Source organism: Oxyura jamaicensis, chromosome 1 (genome assembly GCF_011077185.1).
Source record: "Oxyura jamaicensis isolate SHBP4307 breed ruddy duck chromosome 1, BPBGC_Ojam_1.0, whole genome shotgun sequence".
NCBI classification, from domain to species: domain Eukaryota; kingdom Metazoa; phylum Chordata; class Aves; order Anseriformes; family Anatidae; genus Oxyura; species Oxyura jamaicensis.
Window position 1 is genome coordinate 83,325,412 of NC_048893.1, and position 21,399 is coordinate 83,346,810.

Below are 21,399 nucleotides of genomic sequence, written 5' to 3' on the forward strand. Positions count from 1 at the left end.
AGGAGGGTTATGTATGCTGAGAAATCTGGATCTACCTGTGCTGCTTCTCTCTGTGTACAATGCCAGACTTCATGTGACAGTTGCCCTTCATTTTGTTTCCAACCGAAGAGAAGAATGAGGCATATTGAGCTTGAGCATTCAAAGGCGTTGCCCCCAAAAGAACAAAAACTAGTTCAAAAAATGCAAAAATGAGAATTAGTTTTAGTTGCTGGTCTTATTTTAAGCAAGAAGGATGTTGTTGAAGTTGTTTGTTGAAATAGGTTAGTAATTTATACCTGAAAAATGGAAAGCCTTTCCATCTTCTCTCAAGAGGACGAGAGGTACGCAGTCTTAAGCGGTCACAGGAACCAGGTCACATCCTTGGTGTGACACAAGGCAAAAATTCAAGTCTATGGTTTTTCCCATTTCATCTGCTTTGAGCATCATCCTCAAAGAACCTTGCTGAGACTTCAAACAGTTACTTTGAATTTTTTTTTTTTTTTTTAAAAAGAGCAAAATCCAGCATGCCCTTTAGCTAAGGAAGCTCTGAGGAATTCTTCTCTGAACTGGGTCCAGATGATATTTCTACATGTCGTTGGGTATATATTGATCATGTCATGTTGACAGAGGCTCTACAAAACTTTTTACCTTCATTTGCTGCGGTCCAGTTCAGGAAGCTGCAAATCCATAACACATCAAGTCACCTCTGAAGATTCAGTCATTTTGTGGTATTATTTAAAAAAATAAATCCAGATCAGGGGTGATAAATACAAACTGACATAGCTCTAGAAATCTCTGGATGGGGACAGAATGGAGTGGGGGGGAGATGGTTAATCTAGTCCATTAGGGCAGATTAAGGTAGTGAGGCAGAAATAACCTTGATTTGGTGGTTTTATATCAACTGCAGCATTAGCAAATTATGAGGAATTGGGGTGTAACCTTGGAGAGAAGGCATGAGACTTCATGCATCAGCTTTATTGGCTATTCGTTGAAGTTAGAAATCTGATGATATTTTGGCGATCTTTACCCAAACCTTTACCTTTGAGCAACCAGATTTGTTCAACATAATATCTAACATAACAAATATGTAATTCAATTTAATGAATATATAACTTGTTATGATGAATATAACACACAGTAAGGGCTAGAGAAGTCTACAGGAGAGATGAACAGGTTTTTGTCACAATAGGTTTGCCTCAGTAGCTAGTGAAAGGCTGAAATGCCCTGGTTGTAAAGCAGTCTTCTGGATCTGCACATCGGCAGCCCCGCGCATTCCGAATAAAGCCGTGTATTTTAGATAAAGAAATCCAACCCCAACAGAAACCCGCTGAGTGGTCTGTTCGTGGTGCTGTTGGTTTTGCTGCTTCTCAAAGGAAGGCGCGCTGCAGGAGCTGTGTTTCAGGTAAGCGGGAGTCTGCTGCATCTTCCCTTGTGAGGCTGCTGCTGAAGGGTGATGCTGCCTTCAGTGCTTCCCGGCCTGAAAGTCGCAGTCGTATGAAAATGAAACCTTTCTTTCTGTGTGAATAGGGGTGGGAGAAGGGGGAGGAAGAATGACTTCCTCTTTGAGCCTGACTTTTCACCCATGGCGCTCTTGGAAGACAGAGATGAGGAGTTAAGGACAAGCATGAGCTCGATGTTTTCATCCACCCTGCATTTTGGTCGGGCACTGTCAGCCTTTCTCTTCAGTGTGTTTTGAAATGGTTTCAGTCTGCATTATATTTAGACGTGCCATTTCTCTCTTGTACTCAGTGTAGGACATCTGTCACTGTTCTCTTCGCGAAGGGTTCCCTGCTTATAATCTGATTTTTTCCACGGTGTATTTGTGCACTGGTAATTAATGGCGCGCTTTATGATGTGAAATCGCTAGTGTTTATTTAAGAGGTACACAGTGAAGTAATATGTAGTAACGTGAGAGTTCTTGAAGCATTAATGGGAGAAAAATAGTTCTTAAAAGCATCAGCCCGTGACACAAACATCAGCGTCTCTTCTCCCTGCCACATCGAGTCGAGCTTTTGTGACCACTGATGTTATTTCCAGTTGTAACCCCATCAGGAGTGATGATTAAAAGTCAGCTTGGTTTTGACATGGCTGAGGTGACTGTTTGGCGAAGATGACAGTTGTTTCATGCTGTCTCGTCCTGGGACGTAAGATCTAGGTCACTGTGTAACTGGTTTATGAACTACCCCAATATTAGCACCGGTTGAAGTGCTGCTCGTGAGGCTGCCGCAGATGGACTGGGTGGGAGCCCAAGGAGATGGATCCGCGTGGAAGGCATCAAAGTGGGCACAGATTGTACTTCTGCTAGGATGAGATACCAGAATATAAATATAACTTCAGCCTCTCGTTAAAATAACTCCTCCTGATTTTTTCCAGCGTATCCAATCAGCATATACGTTCTATCTTAAGAACGTGAAGCCATAACTTGACTTGGAGCGTATACGTGTATTTTAAGAAGCTAGTAGAGGGATTGCTAAAATATTATTTACACCTACGTGCTTAACACATTCATATTTCTTCCAGTAATTCCCTGAGATAAAGGGTATTATTACCACCTCACTGTGAGATAGGGAGAAATAAATCATTTGTCTTACGTCGTGCCTTGAGTTGCTGGTGGAATTGAGTGGAGGTGTGGGAACTCCCAGGGTTAGGCTCAGTCCTGCAGGAGCAGTTAAGCACTGTAAAATCCAATTGGAGAAATCAGACTCTTGTCACAAGAGGTGTTTCCATGACTGATAGGATCTAGATCCACCCCTGCTTCATCTCGCTAGCTAAAATCTGCTCCAGGTTTTACGATTTGAGGGTGATACCACAGCCGGAGCGGTGGTGTGCAGTTCGGACGAGAAGAGAAGATAGGGTCTTTGTGTCAGAAGTCTGAGTGATACCATGTGTCACAGGAACGCCAACCATGACTCTCCAAGTTGACTTCTTGGTATTATTTAATAAAGAATGAGTAAGCGGATAAATTTTGAGCTCCCGTTCCTACCAGAACTCCTTTTCTCTGTTAGATGTGAGGTGTGTTGGTGAGGTTACATGATGAAGCCTGTATTCCTCTTTTGCAAATCCACCCCATGGAATTTCAGGAGACACATGAAAGCCTCGAAGATCTCTACCGGATTTCTTTTTATTTTCTCTTTCCGTCCTTCAGGTCAGAACAGGTCTGTCATGGTGCGCACCTAATGGACCTGGGCTTTAGTTCACAAGCCAGACAAGCTCAGGGCCTTGCTCTCCCCTTAACGACTGGCTGGGTAATTGCCAACTGGTAGCTGTGTGAGATGTCACTCATGTTTGTAAAGGGCTGGATAATACTGAAGTATTCTTTTTCAGTAAGCTGGTGGCAGGATGAAAGGACTAATGATATTCCAGCCTATCTAACACCTCTTTTTTAAGGCAACGTGGCTTAGAGGAATTAAAAGCAGACTTTGTGGCTATGTTCTCAGGAGAAGCTCTGTGTGGCTCTTGCAGAGTTCCTTAAGCCTCCCTCACTAGTAGTGATAGGCACTACGTGTGACCCTCGAATACACAGAGCGTGCCATCTGTATTCCAACAGCAGCACCTCACGAAGTGGGTGTTACTTTTGTGCATCAAAGTATGCGAATGTGTCATGGCTAAACAGTTTTCTTCCCAAATATTCCTGAAGTTGTCAGCGCTAATGAAGCCATTAAGACCTGTGTATTACTGATCCTAGCTAGTTAGCATGCACGATTAGCAGCCCTGTGATCCAAGTTAAATTCAGAATACCTTCTGGTTTTGAAACTGTAGATTATATAGGCATTGGGGAAGTGATGTGCAGGTGTGGCAGTGGGAGAAAGGAGTAGCAACAGCTGTGGAATAAAGCATAACAAACATAGCTGGGTTGATTTCACTTGTTTTTACTCATACCTGCGTTCCAAAGTTTCACTCGTTTTTATCGGTTAGGCTAGGAGCTCCCTAATTTGTTTAGGGCTTGGTTGCAGTGGGTATTGCAATAAAGTTGCCGGTTGATTAAGTATGCAATGAACTGATTTTCACAGGTTTTTTTTCAGATTGATATAAAATGGGAAAAGAGCGTTATTTTCTCTGCCCACATCTAGTTAAACCTTGGTTGAACAACAGTGAGAATTGAGTTCCCTTCTCAATTACATGTCTTTTTGTTGATACTGCAAAGAGTATGGTAAGGGAAATGCTCTTCCATCACAAACCTGTTTTTCAGGGTGGAGGAGGAGAGGTGTGTAGGTGGAAACGTTATGTTTGCTTTTACATTATTTTTACAGTATTCAAGGGGAAAGGCTTCTAACTATTCTTGCTGATAGCCTTGCATTACTGTAAGATCAGAAAACAAAAATGCAAAGTTAATGTTTTCTTGCCTTTCACCGCTGAAGCTTTGATAATATGAGTAGGTAACTACTGGTTTTTGCAGTAGATTTGTGGACCTTTATTTTAGAGAGAAAATGCACTCAAAGATGTTGATACTCTCAGTGGTAAAGTAATTGGAAGGCTAATCAACTGTGATTCTTACAACAAGAAAGCTGTCGCTTCTTTCCACCTTCCTGTTGTTCTTTGGCTCCTTAGTTTGTCAGCTCCTACATCTGAAGTTTAAGCTATTAATTGCAGTACTCTGGCTTCTTGAGAGAAGAGTTGTTGTGGTTTAGCCTGGCAGGCAGCTAAGCACAACACAGTGGTTCATTCAGTCCCCCCAATTTGGGATGGGGGAAGAGCATGGGAGAAAGGTAAAACTCCTGAGCTGAGATAAAGACAGTTTAATGGGACAGAAAAGGAAGGGAAAATAATAAAGAATCACAAAGCAAGTGATGCATGATGCAGTTGCTCACCACCCACTGACTGATGCCCGGACGGACCTCAAGCTGCAGGAGCACCCTCTGACCAGCTCCCCCTGGATTTAATGAGCATGACGCCACCTGGTACAGGATGTCCCTTTGGCCACTTGGGGTCAGCTGTCCTGGTTCTGTCCCCTCCCAGCTCCTTGTGCACCCACAGCCTCTCACTGGCAGGGCAGCATGAGGAGTTGAAAAGTCCTCGACTCAGCGCAAGCACTGCTCTGCAATGAGCAAAACATGGGTGTGTTATCAGCTTCATTCTCATCCGAAACCCAAAGCACAGCACCATACCAGCTAGCCAAAACCAGCACAAGAGTTTTCCTAATTGTTTGCTTTTCTTTTTATTTTTCAGAACCGAGAGCTCCAGATTATGAGAAAGCTGGATCATTGTAACATTGTCCGATTGCGTTATTTCTTCTACTCCAGTGGTGAGAAGGTAAGAACGAAAAACAGGAAAATGCCTCCTAGTAACCATCTGGGCCAGACTGAGCTGTTTCAATTCATAGACACAAGAAAGAGTGTGAAGATAGTAGACATGCTAATGCTGAGAAAACGCTAGTGGTACTGAACAGGTTGTTTTGGAGCAGATCTTTCTTTTGTAGAAGTGTGGTGGCCCATGAGGAGTAGTGCTACTATTGTAGCAGAACAAAACAGATTTGGATACACTCTCCCTCTCGAATTCAGTTAAACACAGCAGGGCTTCATCTGCACATTCTAGCACTACCTTTCTGTAAGAACAGATCGTTTGCTAGGATTCAGTGTTAAGCTTTCTAGATTTGTAGCACCTATGTGATGTTTCCCAAACCCAGTCTCTGTATGTCTCTGTCCCCCTTCCTTGTGTGTCTCTACCACATACAAACTAAACTTCAAAATCAAACGGGGGAAAAAAAGTGATCACATGATTGCAGCATTTATCAGAATGTTTATACACCAGAGGGAGGAGCAGATAGCAGGATTTAATAAATCTCAAGAAGTAGGTGCTGCCATTTGTTTTATTTCAAAATGTTCTTTTTTTTTTTTTTTCTTTGAAAGGGAGTATAAGATTTTCTTTTAATGTGATGTTATAGAAGAGTTCAGGATGGAGTGGGCATCAAGCTGGCATCTGGTCCAACCTCATTCATAAAGCGGGGTCACCCTTAAGGTCATCTCCCTTTCCCCCTCCTCCCCCCCAAAGAAGTCTATCTGGCTTATGTGGGAGTTTATTAGCACGGGGAGGTAGGGAGTGAGGCTAGATGACCTTCTGAAATACCTCTGGTCTCTTTTGTATATGAATATAGCTATAAATATTTATGTAAATTATTAAAATAGTTTGTATAAATGTTGTAATTTACCATTTTATAAGCAGATCGTATCCTTAGTTGCCTTCAGATGCCAGTACACCTGTGTCTGCAGTGCTAAAAAGGACTGAACCTGAGCTGATAGCAGTAGGATGGCCATTAACTGAGGCTGCCACGATGTGGGTTGACAGAATGGGAGAGGCAAACCACTTCATGGCCGTTGCCCCTTGTCTCTAGGAGCTAGGGAAGGAGCTGATGCCTCCGAGATGAGTCGTCGGTGGCCCTGTGCAGTGCACAGAGGGAGAGCTGGAGGAGCCCTGTTGTTAACTCTGAGAGAGCCCGGAGGACGCCTGGCCCTATGCCTTGCCTGTGTCCATAGAAAACTTGCAGAACCAGCTTGCAGGAATCGAGGAGAAATATGTCTTTTTTCAACCTTTTTTTTGGGTGGGGGGAGTCATGCCTTCATCTTTCTCTCCCCTACAATTCTTTGGCAAGCACTTGCAGTTTGATAGGTCTATTCTTTTGGTGGTAGTGCAGTAAAAGTGTTCTATTGTTATTGTATTGTGATCATTTAGCAAGTAACCAGAAATTACAAGAATAGAAATACTGAGAAGGAGGGCTTGGTTTTGGATTCTTTATATATTTATTTTTTTAAAGCAGTTTGTAACTTGGCCAGTGGGAAATAGAACTTCAAGAGACAAGCAGAAGGCAACTGCCTTATCTAACAGCTTTAGAAGTCTTCTGCAAATGGTGGAAGTGTTAAAACTTGAGAACACTGTTCCAGGAGTTCTTGTCTAACAATAATTTAAGTAAAACTCTTTTGGAAATCTTTAACTTGATGTTGAGCTTGTCGAATAGATTTTCCACTTAGCTGCTTCAACTCCACATGGCTAATTCTTGGCAGAGCTGGTTTTGTTTTTAAAAATGCAGCCTCTGTCCCACAACAAGTGAATCTTAATGCTTCGGGGATAAATCTTTCAAATTCCTTCTGCTCCTCTCTGTTCGTAGCTCTGCTTTGTGCATTTGAGACTTCCACTTACCACCTTGTTGCAAAATGGGACAAATGTGAACCAGTCCCTAGGGCAAAGGTGCGCTCAGCCCAACGTCAGCAGCGATAATGTTCCTATCCAGGTTGCAAGGTCTCTCTGCAGTTCTGCGCAGAACGATACATAACTGGCTTGTATTTCCACTGTTGGCAGCAGCATGTGCAGCCAACTGCAAATTAGTTTGTCAGCTGCTGCTTGGGAAAAGCTCTAGATAGTAGCAAGTTGGGGTTCTGAAGCTCATCTGCTGGGGAGGAAGAATAGCCTCTTTTCTCGTGTTTTTGTCAGCTTGGGAAGGAATAGCATCTTTTCCTTCATGTTACCCTCATGATCAAGCCTTTGGAGAGTGGAGGAAAGCGGAGAAAAGTGTAAGGTAGACTCATCTGAGTCCAGTCAGGTAACCAGGAAGGGCACGTAGGAATCAGTTGCAGATTTAGATGCTAGGTACCCAGGACTTTTTGTAAAGTAATTCTTGAAGCCAAGTCCAGTGGAAAGAGTAGTGTGAAAATCCAAGGAAAGTATAGCAGAAAACCCTAGCAGCATAAGCGGGGCTTCAATAGTTCTCTGTCTTCATGCAGAATTCAGCATAAAGTAAACACAGATTAATAGCAGTGGATTGTTAATTAACTAAAGTCAAGCAATGACAGGAGCATTTCAGAAGTAACTATTATGCTGCTAATCCCTTTAATAAAATGGTTTCAAACTGAACTTAATTTTGGTCCCTACACGTCAAAGATTCTCTTGCATAAACGTTTTCATGCTGCCATGTTTAATCCACGTGTTGGTCCCAGCTGAAGTGTTCCATGGACTTCTTTCCTTTTATCTGGTGCTTGATACCAGTGTCTCTAAGCCCATATATAGCCCATATATATATTTTTATGTATAAAATATATATATATATTCCTGCTAATATCTGAGAAGCTTAAATTTGGCTTGATTTCTAGGTGCCTCAAAGGGTTTCTCCAAATCCAGTGACTGAGATTGGTATTCTTTGAAAGCTGTGCGCCTAATAGTCACTTTAGTTCATTTTAAGCATTAGGCATTTTTAGGCACTGGGCAACCTTAAAACAGGTTTTATTCTAGCAAATAGTTCAATTCTGTGGTAGAAAGCTGGAAACAGCAGCAAAAATCAATTCTACGTAACACTTGATAGTGAGACTCTTCTTTAGCTGCATTAAAGTTGTGGTTAGTTTGTAGAGATCTGACGTACTCTGTTCACCCTTTCAGGGGCTAACCATAACGTTGGTTAAAGTGCTTGAATGCCCTATATTCTTTTCTTGAGATAAACTTCTCATTTTTGTTTCTTCCATTTATTTAAGCTTCTTTCCTGCCTTCACCAAAAGCAATCCAGCATTAGCAGCAGGGAATTCCTGTATCAAACACGGCTTTGACTGATTCCTTCTCCTTTGTTTCCTGTGACTGTGTGAATCCCCCGTTTCTGAGCATCTTTGAATTTGTATTACCTTTATATAGGTATATCTTTCATAGATATGTGCATGTATATATTTGTGTATATATATATATGCACATATACGCACACACATTTATGCTTTTATATTTATTACGTATATTGCTTTAAGTACTGACTACATATTAATCATGTTTGACTAATAATTTCCAGTTTAAGAGAGCTCACAGAGAGCATGTAATGTATGTTAATGAGAGAGTTGACGGGCTTGGCATTCAGCTTGCTTCTATAAACTATATCCTCCTCAGTTCTGTCTTTCTCTAAATTCACAGACATTTGTCAGACCTGCTGGGTAACTCGGTTCTTCTCAAAGACTTCCTTAATGAGTTTGCCAGAGTAGATTCTGATTTCTCTTTTTTTTTTTCTGAGGCTTTATGAGATGACTGATAGCAGGACACTGACTTTTGTAGTTCTAATGTGCTTTTCAGTAGTCCAAAACCTGTAATTATGACTAGTGGAAAGAAACAGAGGGGAAGAAAGACGAACCAACTAGTATGTTGATTAGTGTGTGGAATCATCTCTCGATGGAAGTAGTTGAACAAATGGCAAAAATGGGCAGGATTGTAGGGCTAGACAACTCTGTTGTATTTAGTGGTAATTCTGGTATCCTGCCTCATGGTAGGGTCTTGAGCAAGTTGCCTGCTTGGCTGGTCAGCTTACCTCCAGGAGGTCAGATTGTATTAGGAAGTCATACTCTTCTGGTTTGATTTTGCTACTTTTCCTTAATTTCAGGGGCTGCAGCATGATGCAGAAATGTAAATGGTGATGTAGTGAAGCATGTAGGGGCAGGGGATAGTCTTGCTACTTGTGCTTTTTAGCTCAGTTCTGCTGAGAACCTTTTGAACCATGCTACAAGGGAGGCTGGATGTGGACAGACTGAATAGCGCTCTCATTGGCTCCTGTGCTGAGAGTAATCCCCGATGTTTTGCAGCCTGAGCTATCATCTTAAATCAGTGGCTGCTGAATAAAACTATTCAGCTATGTAAAACCTGAAATAAGGATTCCTAATCCCCATTTTATTTCTTTGCATTTCTGGTTTTGGATACATCTTTTTTTGGTATGTCATAACCGTCGGGTTTTGTTGTGTGGATATTTTTGAGTGTTTAATAGTCTGATTGATTTGATCCTGATCCGTGCCCAAAAGAGGAAGAGAGGTAACTGGAGGGATTTGTTCCTGCATCAAACTGTATAAAAGTGAAGTAAATACTGTTTTTGTTGAGTAATCACGGCTCTGGTTATGTAACGTTTTTTTCTCTTTAAGGTGGCTTGGTATTCAGAGTAGTCAAAGAAAACATGAAAGCTCACAAATAGGCAATACGCTGACTCTACTGTGGAGGCTGAGCTGGCCTTTCTGCATGCTTTAATTGATTTTTAGTTTTATTTAGCCTCAGCTGTGAGGGCGTGCAGCCAAAAGTCCATGCAGACTCAGGGTAGAAATTTACTCCCATAGACTTAGACTGAGGTTTAAAATAAATGCGCAGGAGATAGCGCACAGCAGTTCATAGATGCAGCTCAGTGTGCGGCTCCGAGGCGCTTTGGCAGCAACGTACTAAGCTGCAATGAAGAAATTTGGAAGAAGGGAGTGACTGGCCAGCTGGAAATTCAGGTGTTACTGAACAGCTAGCGTTTCTCCAGGATCGTATCCCTGGTGGAAAAGGTACACCCTCCACCTTCAGAGGCATGAGTATCACTATTCTCTTTTGCAGGAGTGACACCCACCCCACCCTACCCCATACACCCCAAAAAAGACAGTTTTTTCACAAAACACTCAACTGACAACAGAGCCTTGATCCCAATTCCAAATGGACACAGCCTACGTGAATGTTTTGCACCGGCCTAGTAAAGTGCTGAACGGCCATCACTACAGATGAATTTAGTCACTACGATCCATTGAATCCTTGGCAGATCTGCTGTGCTGTCAACAAAGGAGCAATTAATGCCAATTATGATGAGTTTGTGATGTTGGTAGCTCTGTAGTCCGTGCCTGAGGTCTGCCAAGCTCATTTCAAAAAAGGCACCAGTCATCAGATAACGATTACCAGTCACTGCTGCTAGTGCTAGCAACATGCTGGGAACTTCCTCAGCTGCAGCTATGAGCAGTCTCTGATTTTGAGTAGGTTTCGTTAGCAGAAATAGCAGTTACGCCTGCCTGCAGCAGGGCTTTGGAGTAGGAAGCAGTGGGTCCTCTGTGGCAGATGCACGCTGTGGAAGCGGGAAGCTCTGTGGTTTCTCTAGGCCACTGACCTGTCCCGTATGTCTGGTGAGTCACTTCTGTCTTCTAAAGTCATTCCTATGCCAGTTCTAGCCACTTCTTGGATGGCTGTTAGGAGAGCAGCTAGCGTTTTTTGTTCGGAGGCAGGAGCAGTTTGGACAGGTAGTGTATACTGTCTTGCCTAGGTTGCTGTCGTGGGTATGTCCTGTTCTGGACGTTTCTTCTCAGCCTGCATGTAGCGCACAGGCAAGAAGATAATGCGTGCCCAACAGCTCTGCTTCATGTCTTCATGGCAAGGTATGCAGGACAGCCCCCTCATCCCAACTTTCTCTGCTAATTTTCATCTTCCTACAGATTTGTTGCCAGCTGATGGCATAGTCTCTGCTTGAAAGAGGTAGTTCAAATATCCATAGATCACCCGTGTCAAAGATCACAGATCGATTCCATCTTTCAGATGCTGGGAGGCTACTTCCAGCTTCATAGAAATAGTTCTCCTTGGAAATACAGCTAAAAGCTTGAGGACTTGACAGGGCATAGATTAAATGAGATGGGCAGGCATTCCCAAATTCTCTTAAGGAAGAACCTTTTTCCTTACTGTAGTCTTGTTTGGAGGGAAAACCTCTTTTTTTAATGAAGGGGAAAAGTACTGCATTAGAACATAAAGCTTGGTGCATCACCTAGCAATGTAGTCTCTTTCAGTGATCGAAGATACAAGATGCAAATAACTATTTTCGAGTCCGACAAAGGAAAGATCTTAAATATAAAATTCTATCGGTTGGCTTTGCCTTTGTCCTTATGCTGCCATCACAGTGGCTCTAACAGGCAGCTCCTACCTCAGACTATATGATGCTGAAGAGTAATGAGTATTATGGGCCAGTTTGGGGATCTTTTGACGGGTAGGTGTAGGAACAGTAAGCTTGAGACCCATGTAATTTCCTCAAACTCTGTCATAGGCACTTGAAGGAACAGAGAAGGAAGTATTTTACCCGATGTTTGTGGTACTGATAGAAAATATTATCTTTCTGAACACTTAGCAATTGTGTTAAGTGTTGTATTAACTTGATTCTTCAAGTGCTCTTGCTTCCCTGGAGTTACCTGGGTAAAGCTGCAGCTTCACTCATCTAGTCTTAGGACTCCTTTACTTTGGTGGCAGCCAGGGTTCTGTTTGGAAATAGACGTGGTTGTAAACTCTGAGTATAAACACGCACATGTGGCCACTGGATGTCACCATTCCTTCATACAGATAAGGTCAGTTCCAGCATTTTTTGCATTTTTAAATTTTTCCATTTGTCATGGCTGCTAACTAGTTAGAGAAGGAAGGCTGCATATTCTTGCTTTGTCTTCAAAAGCAGCACTAAAGGCGTTGTATCTTTAAAGTACCATGTCAGCCTTCAAGACAAGAGCAGGAAGGTACGTCTTACTGTGCCTGATAAGAGCGTGAAGTATGTGTTGGTTGTAGCTTTAAGAAGTAAAAGCTTTTTTTCTTTTTTTATATTGAGGGAAAAAAACAGCATGCCTTTGAACCTTTTATGTTGTCTAAACGTAACCAGGGTGAAGGGCGTATCTTACCTAACGCTGACACCCTGGTGTTTAAGCAACACGCTCTGAAAGAAGGCTTAATCCACGTGAGATGCTAAAATCAGTTTTCTGGCTTCCAAAATCCGAGTTAAATCCTTCAGCGCTTTCTGACAGAACCCTTGTGTAGCTGCCATCCTGACACTGACAGCCCACACGCGCAGCACATACCTTGCCAACGTCGGTGGAGTTCTTTCATACCATAAAGAAAATGGGATCCATTTGGTCACCCTAGAAGAAAGAACGCCCAGAACAGTTCCGTAGCCTTTTTATTGTATTACTTGGTGCTTAGGGAAATTCTTCTTAGAGTAGGAGTGACAGTTGACAAGAAGTTTTGACATCATCGTAGATGCTGATGTATTCCTCAGAGCATGCCCTGTGATCCCCTCTCCTTTTGCCTTCGGCATTTATGAGCTGACTGGCTTCTGTCATTGTGGCAGTGGTGAGGAGGGGAGGTAGTTGTCCTGTGACTGACTGATGTTGATTGCAGTTTTGTACGTTGTAAGTATAGCGTGTGATACGTGGAAAAAAACAATCAAAAGCTGATAGAAGCCACTCAGGATTAATCTCAGGTTTGTTGAGAAGGAAGAATCACAGAGAAGGAATACTTGCCCTTTTCCTGCAAGGGACAATCCGGAAGAGCGAATCCTTTAATTCACTAGCTAATGGCTTGTATTTGCCATACTGAGCCTCAACTGGATGGTGCTTAGAACTATTTACTTGTGTGGACTGAAGGCCAGGAGAGTTTTAAAATTGGGGTTTGTGACCTCTTTGCAGCGTTTCCTATGTCAGTAATGTTTTTACTTTCACTGGGTCTTCAACCTTGCAGTGTTTAATGTTCGTGTGCTGGAGCCTGTATTTGCAGCCTGTTTAATCTCTGATTTCTGACACAACAAAAAATAAGCTGCAAGAATGCTTTGGCTCCTGTGCCCTACTCGTGCCTCTCACTGTGGCACAGTCTGTAATGGTATTTATTTCTCTGAAGTGTTTCCAAAGTGAAATAGTGCTTGAATTATTGGTTCTTGAGAGATGCATGCTAGTTCAATGACAAGGCCATGGTTATTTTGCTCTGGCTCCTTTAGGTGTTCAGAAGCGCAGCGTGTGTCAGCTGAGAATTTGTCTGCCAAGTGACAAAAAGCAGCTTCTAACATTTGAGGCAATTGACCAGAAATGCGTTGCAGGGCTAAAGTCAAAATCCTAATGAAATGCATTGATCCCGCATTTCAGGATCTGGCTCCCTGCCCACCTCCTTTTTCTTTTTAAAGTGTATCTGAGCAGCAAGCACAGGAAAACACAGATGCACTTAAACATTTGAGCTGTGGAAGAAGGCTAATAATCTATTCAATCCCAACATCTGTAAGGAAGAGTGTGTTATTTGATGATGTTTTATATTAGATTTCTGCCACTTATATGATGCTGTCTACTTCTGACCCTTCTGGGCCCTGTAGAGGTGTTTCAGATGTGCTCCTGATGGTTAGGTTACCTTGGCTGGTTCCCAGCCCAGCAATTTCAAAACATTAGCGTGGAAACAAGTCAGATGTGGAATACTTGGTGAGGTTTGAAGAAGGCTTCCAGTAATGGAAAGATAAGCCTTGATCCTTTCTCTTGATCCCGAAGCAGTTGCCCTCATTTGGCAAGCTCTTTGAGCTCACACTATTTCCTGTTGTAATACATCTGGGTCACTGGAAAAATATGTGTTGAGGAGGAATGCATGAGGTAGGCACACCAGGTTACATCATCGTCAGAGCTTGTCAGGCCATGACTGCTTTCTAGCTCGTACCGAATCTTGTTCAGGAGAAGCCAGGTAATTTGGATGTTATTTTCGTCCAGATCATGCTCACAGAGAAGGGTGATCATTCTTGAAAACACTTGAAAACTGTACTCTAAGTGTTTATCAGAGTTGTACCAGGTGACATCAGGAGGAGGTAGGTCAGAACACTTGAATCATCTTTAATTCATGAAAGTAGCTATTTAGGGCACTTCTGAAGTGTCAGTTGCTTGTGGTAGGAGTGGAGTATGTTGCTTCTTACATAGCCAACAGCAGAAGGCTGGCCTTTATAGTTGTATATTAAAGTTCTGGGTCCATCAGATATATAGATCTAGACAATTTGTTCATTGGCTGAAGGAAAGGTGTTCGTGTGCCGTCACATGTTGTAGGTGATGACGCGATACACGTCTACACAGGAACGCCATGCAAAGCCCATGCAGTTTGTTCAAGTGCTGTGGTTGGCATCAAAACTCTCAGGGACTGGTGGGTGCAAGATCTCCACCTCTGCAATTGAGGTGTCCACATCTCTTTGTGCTTGTCATGTCACACCATTGAATAGTCCTATTCCCAAAAGAATGCAAAAATGGAAGTCAAAATGGAGAAGTGAAGCAGATGGTACGAACTAAACAGTTTTGTTTCTTGAAACTCACTGCTGTGAAGTAGTGTAGAAAGTTTAATAATCATATGTATTAGTTTTATGTCTCCTTTTCCTTGTATTGTGAGAGGATAATGAAATCACTATAATTCCATTTTTACTCGTTTTTTTGTCTAATGTCTCATAAATCTTTTTTGATACGTGGAACATGAATTCTTTGAAAGAAATTAATCAACCTTAGTAACAGAGTGCTTTGCACATTGACTTGTTACCAGTACAACTGCACTGCTCTCTGAGAGGCAATTATTCATCACGTTTTATCTACACTGAATCAAACATTCTCATTTTCATGAGACTGTTTTCTCTCCTGGCATACAGGCTGCCTTACCAGGCATAAGTTAACTTGATTTTTCAGGGTGTATATTTTATTATAACTAATACTGTGAAAATCCTGAAAGTAGGGGGTGGTGGTAGATTTCGCTTGCCTTGTAGGGAAAGGGAAAGAACTGTTTCTGCAGAAGAGAAAGTGCTAAAATAAAAGTATGATGTTCTTTTCATACGATTGCGCTTCTGTAGAGTTCTGGAGCTGTTTGGTATTTCCTCTGTGCTGCTGGTATTTGTCCCTTCTCATCCACGTCAGAAAGTTCCTTCTGCAGCCGTGTCCCCAGGTTCCTTGCTGGCGTGACCCGGTTCCTGGAGCGGCAGGAGAGGCACCGGTGCAGGCAGGGTTTCTGGGGCTGCTGCTCCTTCTCTTTCTTGCAGAATTTCAGTAAGAGCAGTCCCAAGCTAGCAGGCCATTGTCATTCACATAGTGCCAGTGCTGTTACCACTGTTATTTAAGCAGCGGTGTTTAAAGAAGAGCATCTTATTGTAGGGAAGAGTGATGCAGGCAGGTCCTTGCAAGGTGACTTGGCCTGTTAGGAGGTACTGGCAAGAGCTACTGAGATGTCCTGGAAGTACAAGCATGTGTTGTCAAATAACAATGAACACAGATCTTGAAAACGGTGCAAAAGCCAGCAGCTGTTCACACATCACGCATGGGAGGTGTTTGTGTGTGTGTTACTACATGCCATTTATATACCCAGCAGAGATTGCTGCTACTTGCCCAGGCAGGATCGGGACAGCTAAGGCACACGGAAAGCTGTGAGAGTAACACCACACTGTGCTCTAAGTGACTAATTAAGTCCCAGTAATATCATTAAATTGCAGCTAAATGAGGTTTGTTTTCAAGTTGAGAAGCGTTACGACACATAGGCAGTGGACCTGCTGACAAGGGGCTCCAGGTGAAGGCCCGGGAGCTCCGTACTGTCCCCATCCGTGGCGTGTCTCTCGCTATCACCTTTCCTGTAGCAAGACCCAGTTCTTAATTCAGCAAGTGCAGAAGAGGTTACTTCTGCTCAATTCACCGAGCTTTCAAAAATAATTTTTCAGGTTGATATAATTAATGTTGGGGGGAGGAGGGTATAATTAAGTCTATTTGCAGTCCTGATGCTTTGCACAGAAGACCGCATTAAAATATCAGAAGTCTTTTTAAGACCTGTTTTACCACTGAAATGATCCCTTCCACAATTAGGCACTATGTGATTATAGCACTGTGTCATTTAATTCCTCTTTGTTCCTGCTTTCCTTTGCTAACATATTCTGTAACAAAGTACTTTATTATAAAGCTACTTCTGCTGCTTCTCTGTATTCAGTTCACACAGACCTCTAACCTGATTCCAGATAATAAAAATGCTTCTCAAATCTTTGTTTCTATCTTGTTCTGTTTTACCCAGAATGAGTTTGTAGGCTTAAGTTGGACAAAACTGGGACTTCAAAATACTTGTAAACAGAACGGTTATGAATATTAACGTTGGGTTGCTGTCTGTGAATAGGTAATGGCTAGTAATTATTAACCTCTTAACAGTTCAGTAAAAGTAAAGTAACATTTTTAAAAGAGGGCTTTTAAAACTTTTTTTGTGTAGTTGTGGGGTGTGAGTTGGGGAATTCCAGGTTTTCACTTCTTGGGTTTTGACAGGGAAAGGACTAATGGGTTGGTTAGCCTGCTTTTTATAATGAGGAAAATATTTCAAGGTGATAGCTAGTAATGAAAATATTGAGTGGGCAGAACATTTATATCTTTGTCCTCATTTATAATCAGAAAATGCCTTATGGTAGAGACCACACTGATTAATGTGACCTTAAACATAAATTTGACTTCGGTATTAGAGCACAGGTCCTAAGCCTAGAGGAAGAACAGTTTGGTGGCAGCTCACACGCCCACTAGAGATGTACTAAGAAGGTCCACAGGTTTCTCAACCTGTCAGTTTTTCTGAATGCTTTTATTGTACTTCATGTTTCAAAGCTATTATTGATTTTTTTTTTTTCTCTTGTATTCTCTTTCAGAAAGATGAGGTGTACCTCAACTTGGTGCTGGACTATGTTCCTGAAACAGTATACAGAGTTGCCAGACATTATAGTCGGGCCAAACAGACACTCCCTATGATTTATGTCAAGGTAGGTAACTAATAGCTGTGGTTAGCTGAAGAAGTATATTATAGGAACAGACTCTCTGGATACCTCTCTTCTCACATAATTAGTTTTCTGAAATTTTTAGAAGCACATACATCTTGAGGCAAGGAAAAAAAAAAGATCAGAACAATTCATGCTATGGAGAAGGAAGAAGAGGAACAAAAGGCTTAAGTTTCAGCAGCTGATTTCTCACTTTACAGACATCTCAGAAAGGGCTGGGGGGAGGCCGGGGAGTGAGGGATGTTCTGTTTTCAGGCAGTTTAGAGACTGACACCAGGCAGGTTACCAGCTTCGGCATCCTGAGATGATGAAGACAAAATAGTACAAAGGTCAGGAATTCAAAGAGGCTATCAGGAAGAACAGTGTTCTCTTAACTGTTACCTTCCCCTTTTCCTGGCATATGAGTGAGATTACATGTGCTTCTGAGGGAATGAGAGGTGCATATTTGTCTCTTTCCCTGCTCTTGGAGCTCATTGGCCTTACCACTCAGCTTGAAGAGCTACGTGTGACAAGATGTTTGTATGCAAATTGTAGCCTCAAAACCATACTTGAGCTGTCCGCATCTTTCATTGTCTTTTACAAAGTGGTTTGCAGTGAATAAAATCTAATTTTTTTTGTCAAGCATGGGACACATCTGGGTCTGGTAATTCTATTTCATATATTGTGGTGACCACAGTCCGCCTGCTGGTGAATGATCATGTTAACTTCGTATCAGCTTGTTAACATGGCATCCAGATAACACTAAATGGAAGTTAGCAACAAATGTTTCTGACTTGCGTTGATTTCTCCAGACTCATCTTTAAATATGTAATGCTTAACATTAGGGTGGGCTGAATAATAGGCTTTAATTTGGTTGAAAGAAGATGAAAGTTGCAAAAAGTAACTATTCCGGTAATGAAGTGTTGTGCCATAACTATAGGTGAAGAAATTGTAAATTGCACGCTTTGGCAATAGCCTGCACTGTTGCCTGTTTTTAAGAAGCACAGAATCTTATCATTCAGCAACAAGAATTTCTACTGCAAGGTCACTCCCGTGTTTGGCCTGTTGGTGGAACATGCCCTCAGGTTATATGCTTCCCAAAGCTTGTTAGCTTAGCTTTTGATAATTTATTTATAAATTTTTGTGCTAATTGCTGTTCATTATGAGGACTTTGGGGGGAAAAAGTCTTATCTTTTGAGAGAAAACTCTGCTTCAGCTGTTTCATCTTGCTGGATATTTGGGACTTCCCATTCCAGGTAGAAGAGCCAGGAAGACTGTGCTTACTTTGTTTTTCTGACAAAGCAAGCCTTTGTCATAATCTTATGTTTTAAAAGAGATCACATGACTTTGATGCCATTAAAGCTTTTGCAATTGGAAGATACACTGGCAACACAAAGGTCAGGTCATGCCTATTGGAACTTCTCTTTCCTGGGTAACAAGCTGCTAAGGAACTGCAGGGAATTTTTTTAGTAATCTTTTTATTAAATTTTATATGTAACCTCTAACAGTCTGTAGGAAATTCATGGAAATGTTGGGTTTGCCATGTTGAGATGGAAGGCAAGCTTTATGAATTCCACATGCGTTGACTTGACTCCTCAATTCAGAGCAATCTGCTGGATTATTTTGCAATACACTTGCACAATAAAAACTTAACGCGTCTAGAACAGTCAATTCAGAAATCGTTTGCTTTTCTTTGTGCAGAGTTGTGGTTTTGACAAATACGAAAACTGAAAACAGGGACAGAAGTCAGGCTATTCTTTTGCTCGTATCTTCCCACCAAACAAAAAAAAAAAGAGGGAGGCAGTGTAAAGACAAAGATAATGGTGGGAGTGAGGCAAACATGGCTTGATACCAATATCAAGTAGTTGCACCTGGTTTTACAAACTCTTAAAGTTGATGTGTGAAGAATGTACTTTTAGAAAAGGAAAACGGGAAGGTGCAACTCCAGTAGTCGGACTTGTGCCTGGGTTTTCCCATGTCTTTACGACTCCATATGCAATACAGCCCTAAATATGTCCAGCAGCTTCTTAGTCTTTGTAGCCCGATGTGTGTGGCTGCAGCAGCTGGACATCGCTGAGTTGTCCTGTATTTTAGCTATTGGATGCTCTTGGCTTTGTAACATCTCCCCTTGCTGTATTCCTCGTTGCTAAGGAGTTGGCCAGATTTGAAAGGGGGACAGAGCAAACCCTCTCTTAGCATGCTGCTTTGTGCCTTCTGTAATTTTTTGCAGAACAGTTGTCTTCGTGGGCCCTCTCTTGTTGCCCAAAGGTTTGAAATTAAAATGAGCCTGTCCCTTCACCAAGAGCAAAACTGGGAGATTCATTCCAGTGACAGGTTAAGATACTATCATATGAATACTTCATTTTTATGAAGATCTACAAAGCAAACTGAAACTTTTTTGTGTGCATGTTTTCTGTGACTACCATCATTGTTTGCTCTGTGGTTATTTTTGAATGTTGGAAGGCTGGTATAATTCCTTACTTGGAGTTGTGCTCATTTCCAAAGAACGAATGAATTTGAACCTCCTGTGTCGGTATGTAGCAGGAGGTGAAAAGATGTGCCAGTTTCTGGACATCTTCACAGCACTAACATAAACTCAGTAGGGTTGTTTTTTGAGTGATTCTGTTTTTCATTCTAGTAAGAGTTTGTGCTAGATGAATTGTTTAGCATGTTTTGGCTGGGAAACCATACCTTATGCAGTATTTCTCTGTTCTAGTTGTACATGTATCAGCTGTTCCGGAGTTTAGCCTATATCCATTCCTTTGGGATCTGCCACCGGGATATAAAACCACAGAACCTCTTGCTGGACCCTGATACAGCTGTCCTAAAACTCTGCGACTTCGGAAGGTAAGTTTGTCTATGGCCTGAAGCCTGGATGGTAAAACCCACTTCTTCCAAAGAGAAACTAGTGAAATTTTGCAAAGAAGCTCCCAGTGTTCGTCAGAAGTTTGTTTGTAGCTTTGGAAGGGAAATTAATACTTTGTTTTATATTTAAAATGATTTCATATAAAAAAGTGGAGCCGGAAAATGGTATCTAATGGGAGGGAACTAAAATTAAAGCCTGGTGTTCATGCAGGTGTTCAAAAAAATAAAAGTAAAGATGCCATTACATAGGGAAAATACTGTGCCATGGAAAAATGACACCAAATAATAGGGTGAAATGTGTTTGTGGAAGAAAAAACAGGCAGAACAGCATAGTAACATGAAAGGCTAATGCTAAACTTTATGACCCTACTTGTATTAGTCTACCAATCCATTTAGTATTTCAAATACTGGAGAGGGTCAGGATCCACAGTAACGCTTCAGACTACTGTAGCTCTTAGTATACAGCTGTGTTCTAGTTTTCCATGACACAGTTTTTTCTATTATCTGTTCAAGTGAATCACCTTTACAGTCCAGCCCTCATCTAGAAACTAAAATTGATACAGAAGTTGTGGAAATCCACACTGAGACAGGAGATTGATTTCTTCCTGGTAAAGTTTAGTCCTTAGGTTGTGCTGTAGCTTTGCAGACTAAAATAGGTAGGTCATATGTGTGAGAGGTCACTGAAGCTGCTGTTGCTAAATTTGCTTGCCCGTAGTGAGTGGGAATGTCAGATGGTGATTACCCAAGCGGTGCATCGTCACGCCTGGTGGCTTGGGAATCTCCTTCTCAGCTCTACCTCACAAGCATAGGAGCAAAATAGGAATCACGCTGAAACTTGAAGTAACAATGCATAAAAAGGTGGTACTTCACTATGTTAAAAATGTGGGATTGGCAATTATAGTTTCTGTGTAGAAAAGCTGTAGGGAAAACTGAGGCTTTTTAAAACAGGCTAAATGAGTGGTGGGAACACTCCTTCCCTGAAGGCTGAGTGGTGCATCTCAAAAGCTGGATGTTGGATTTAGCTGGCTTGCCACTCAGCTGGGTTTGTTGATACTAAGTTGAATATATCATACGTCTGAAAGGGCCATCTGATCTTCCAGATCCTTTCTATCTAACACATCTTACTAATTAAGAAGTATAACGTGTTCATAGACTCATGTTCCAAAAGTAACGTGCTCTTGTGTCGCTTCATTTTCTTAGATGTTTCCAAAGGTACATGCGTTTGTGGCTGGGGCAATACTGTAGGCTGGATCCTTTGTGGCAGTGTAAATGAAGACTTCACATGTTAATCTCAGGCTATTAACACGTGACTA

General features: G+C 41.8%; 1 protein-coding gene across 2 annotated transcripts in view; it reads left to right on the forward strand.

Annotated features, from left to right (window-relative positions):
* Positions 1-21,399, forward strand: part of GSK3B (glycogen synthase kinase 3 beta) — a 142,653-nt gene that overhangs the window by 74,017 nt on the left and 47,237 nt on the right. For both annotated transcript variants that reach the window (XM_035314771.1, XM_035314772.1), the window contains exons 4-6: positions 5,146-5,229; positions 17,117-17,227; positions 19,938-20,068. In XM_035314771.1, coding sequence (XP_035170662.1) covers positions 5,146-5,229; positions 17,117-17,227; positions 19,938-20,068 — 326 coding nt within the window. The remainder of the gene's footprint in view (positions 1-5,145; positions 5,230-17,116; positions 17,228-19,937; positions 20,069-21,399) is intronic.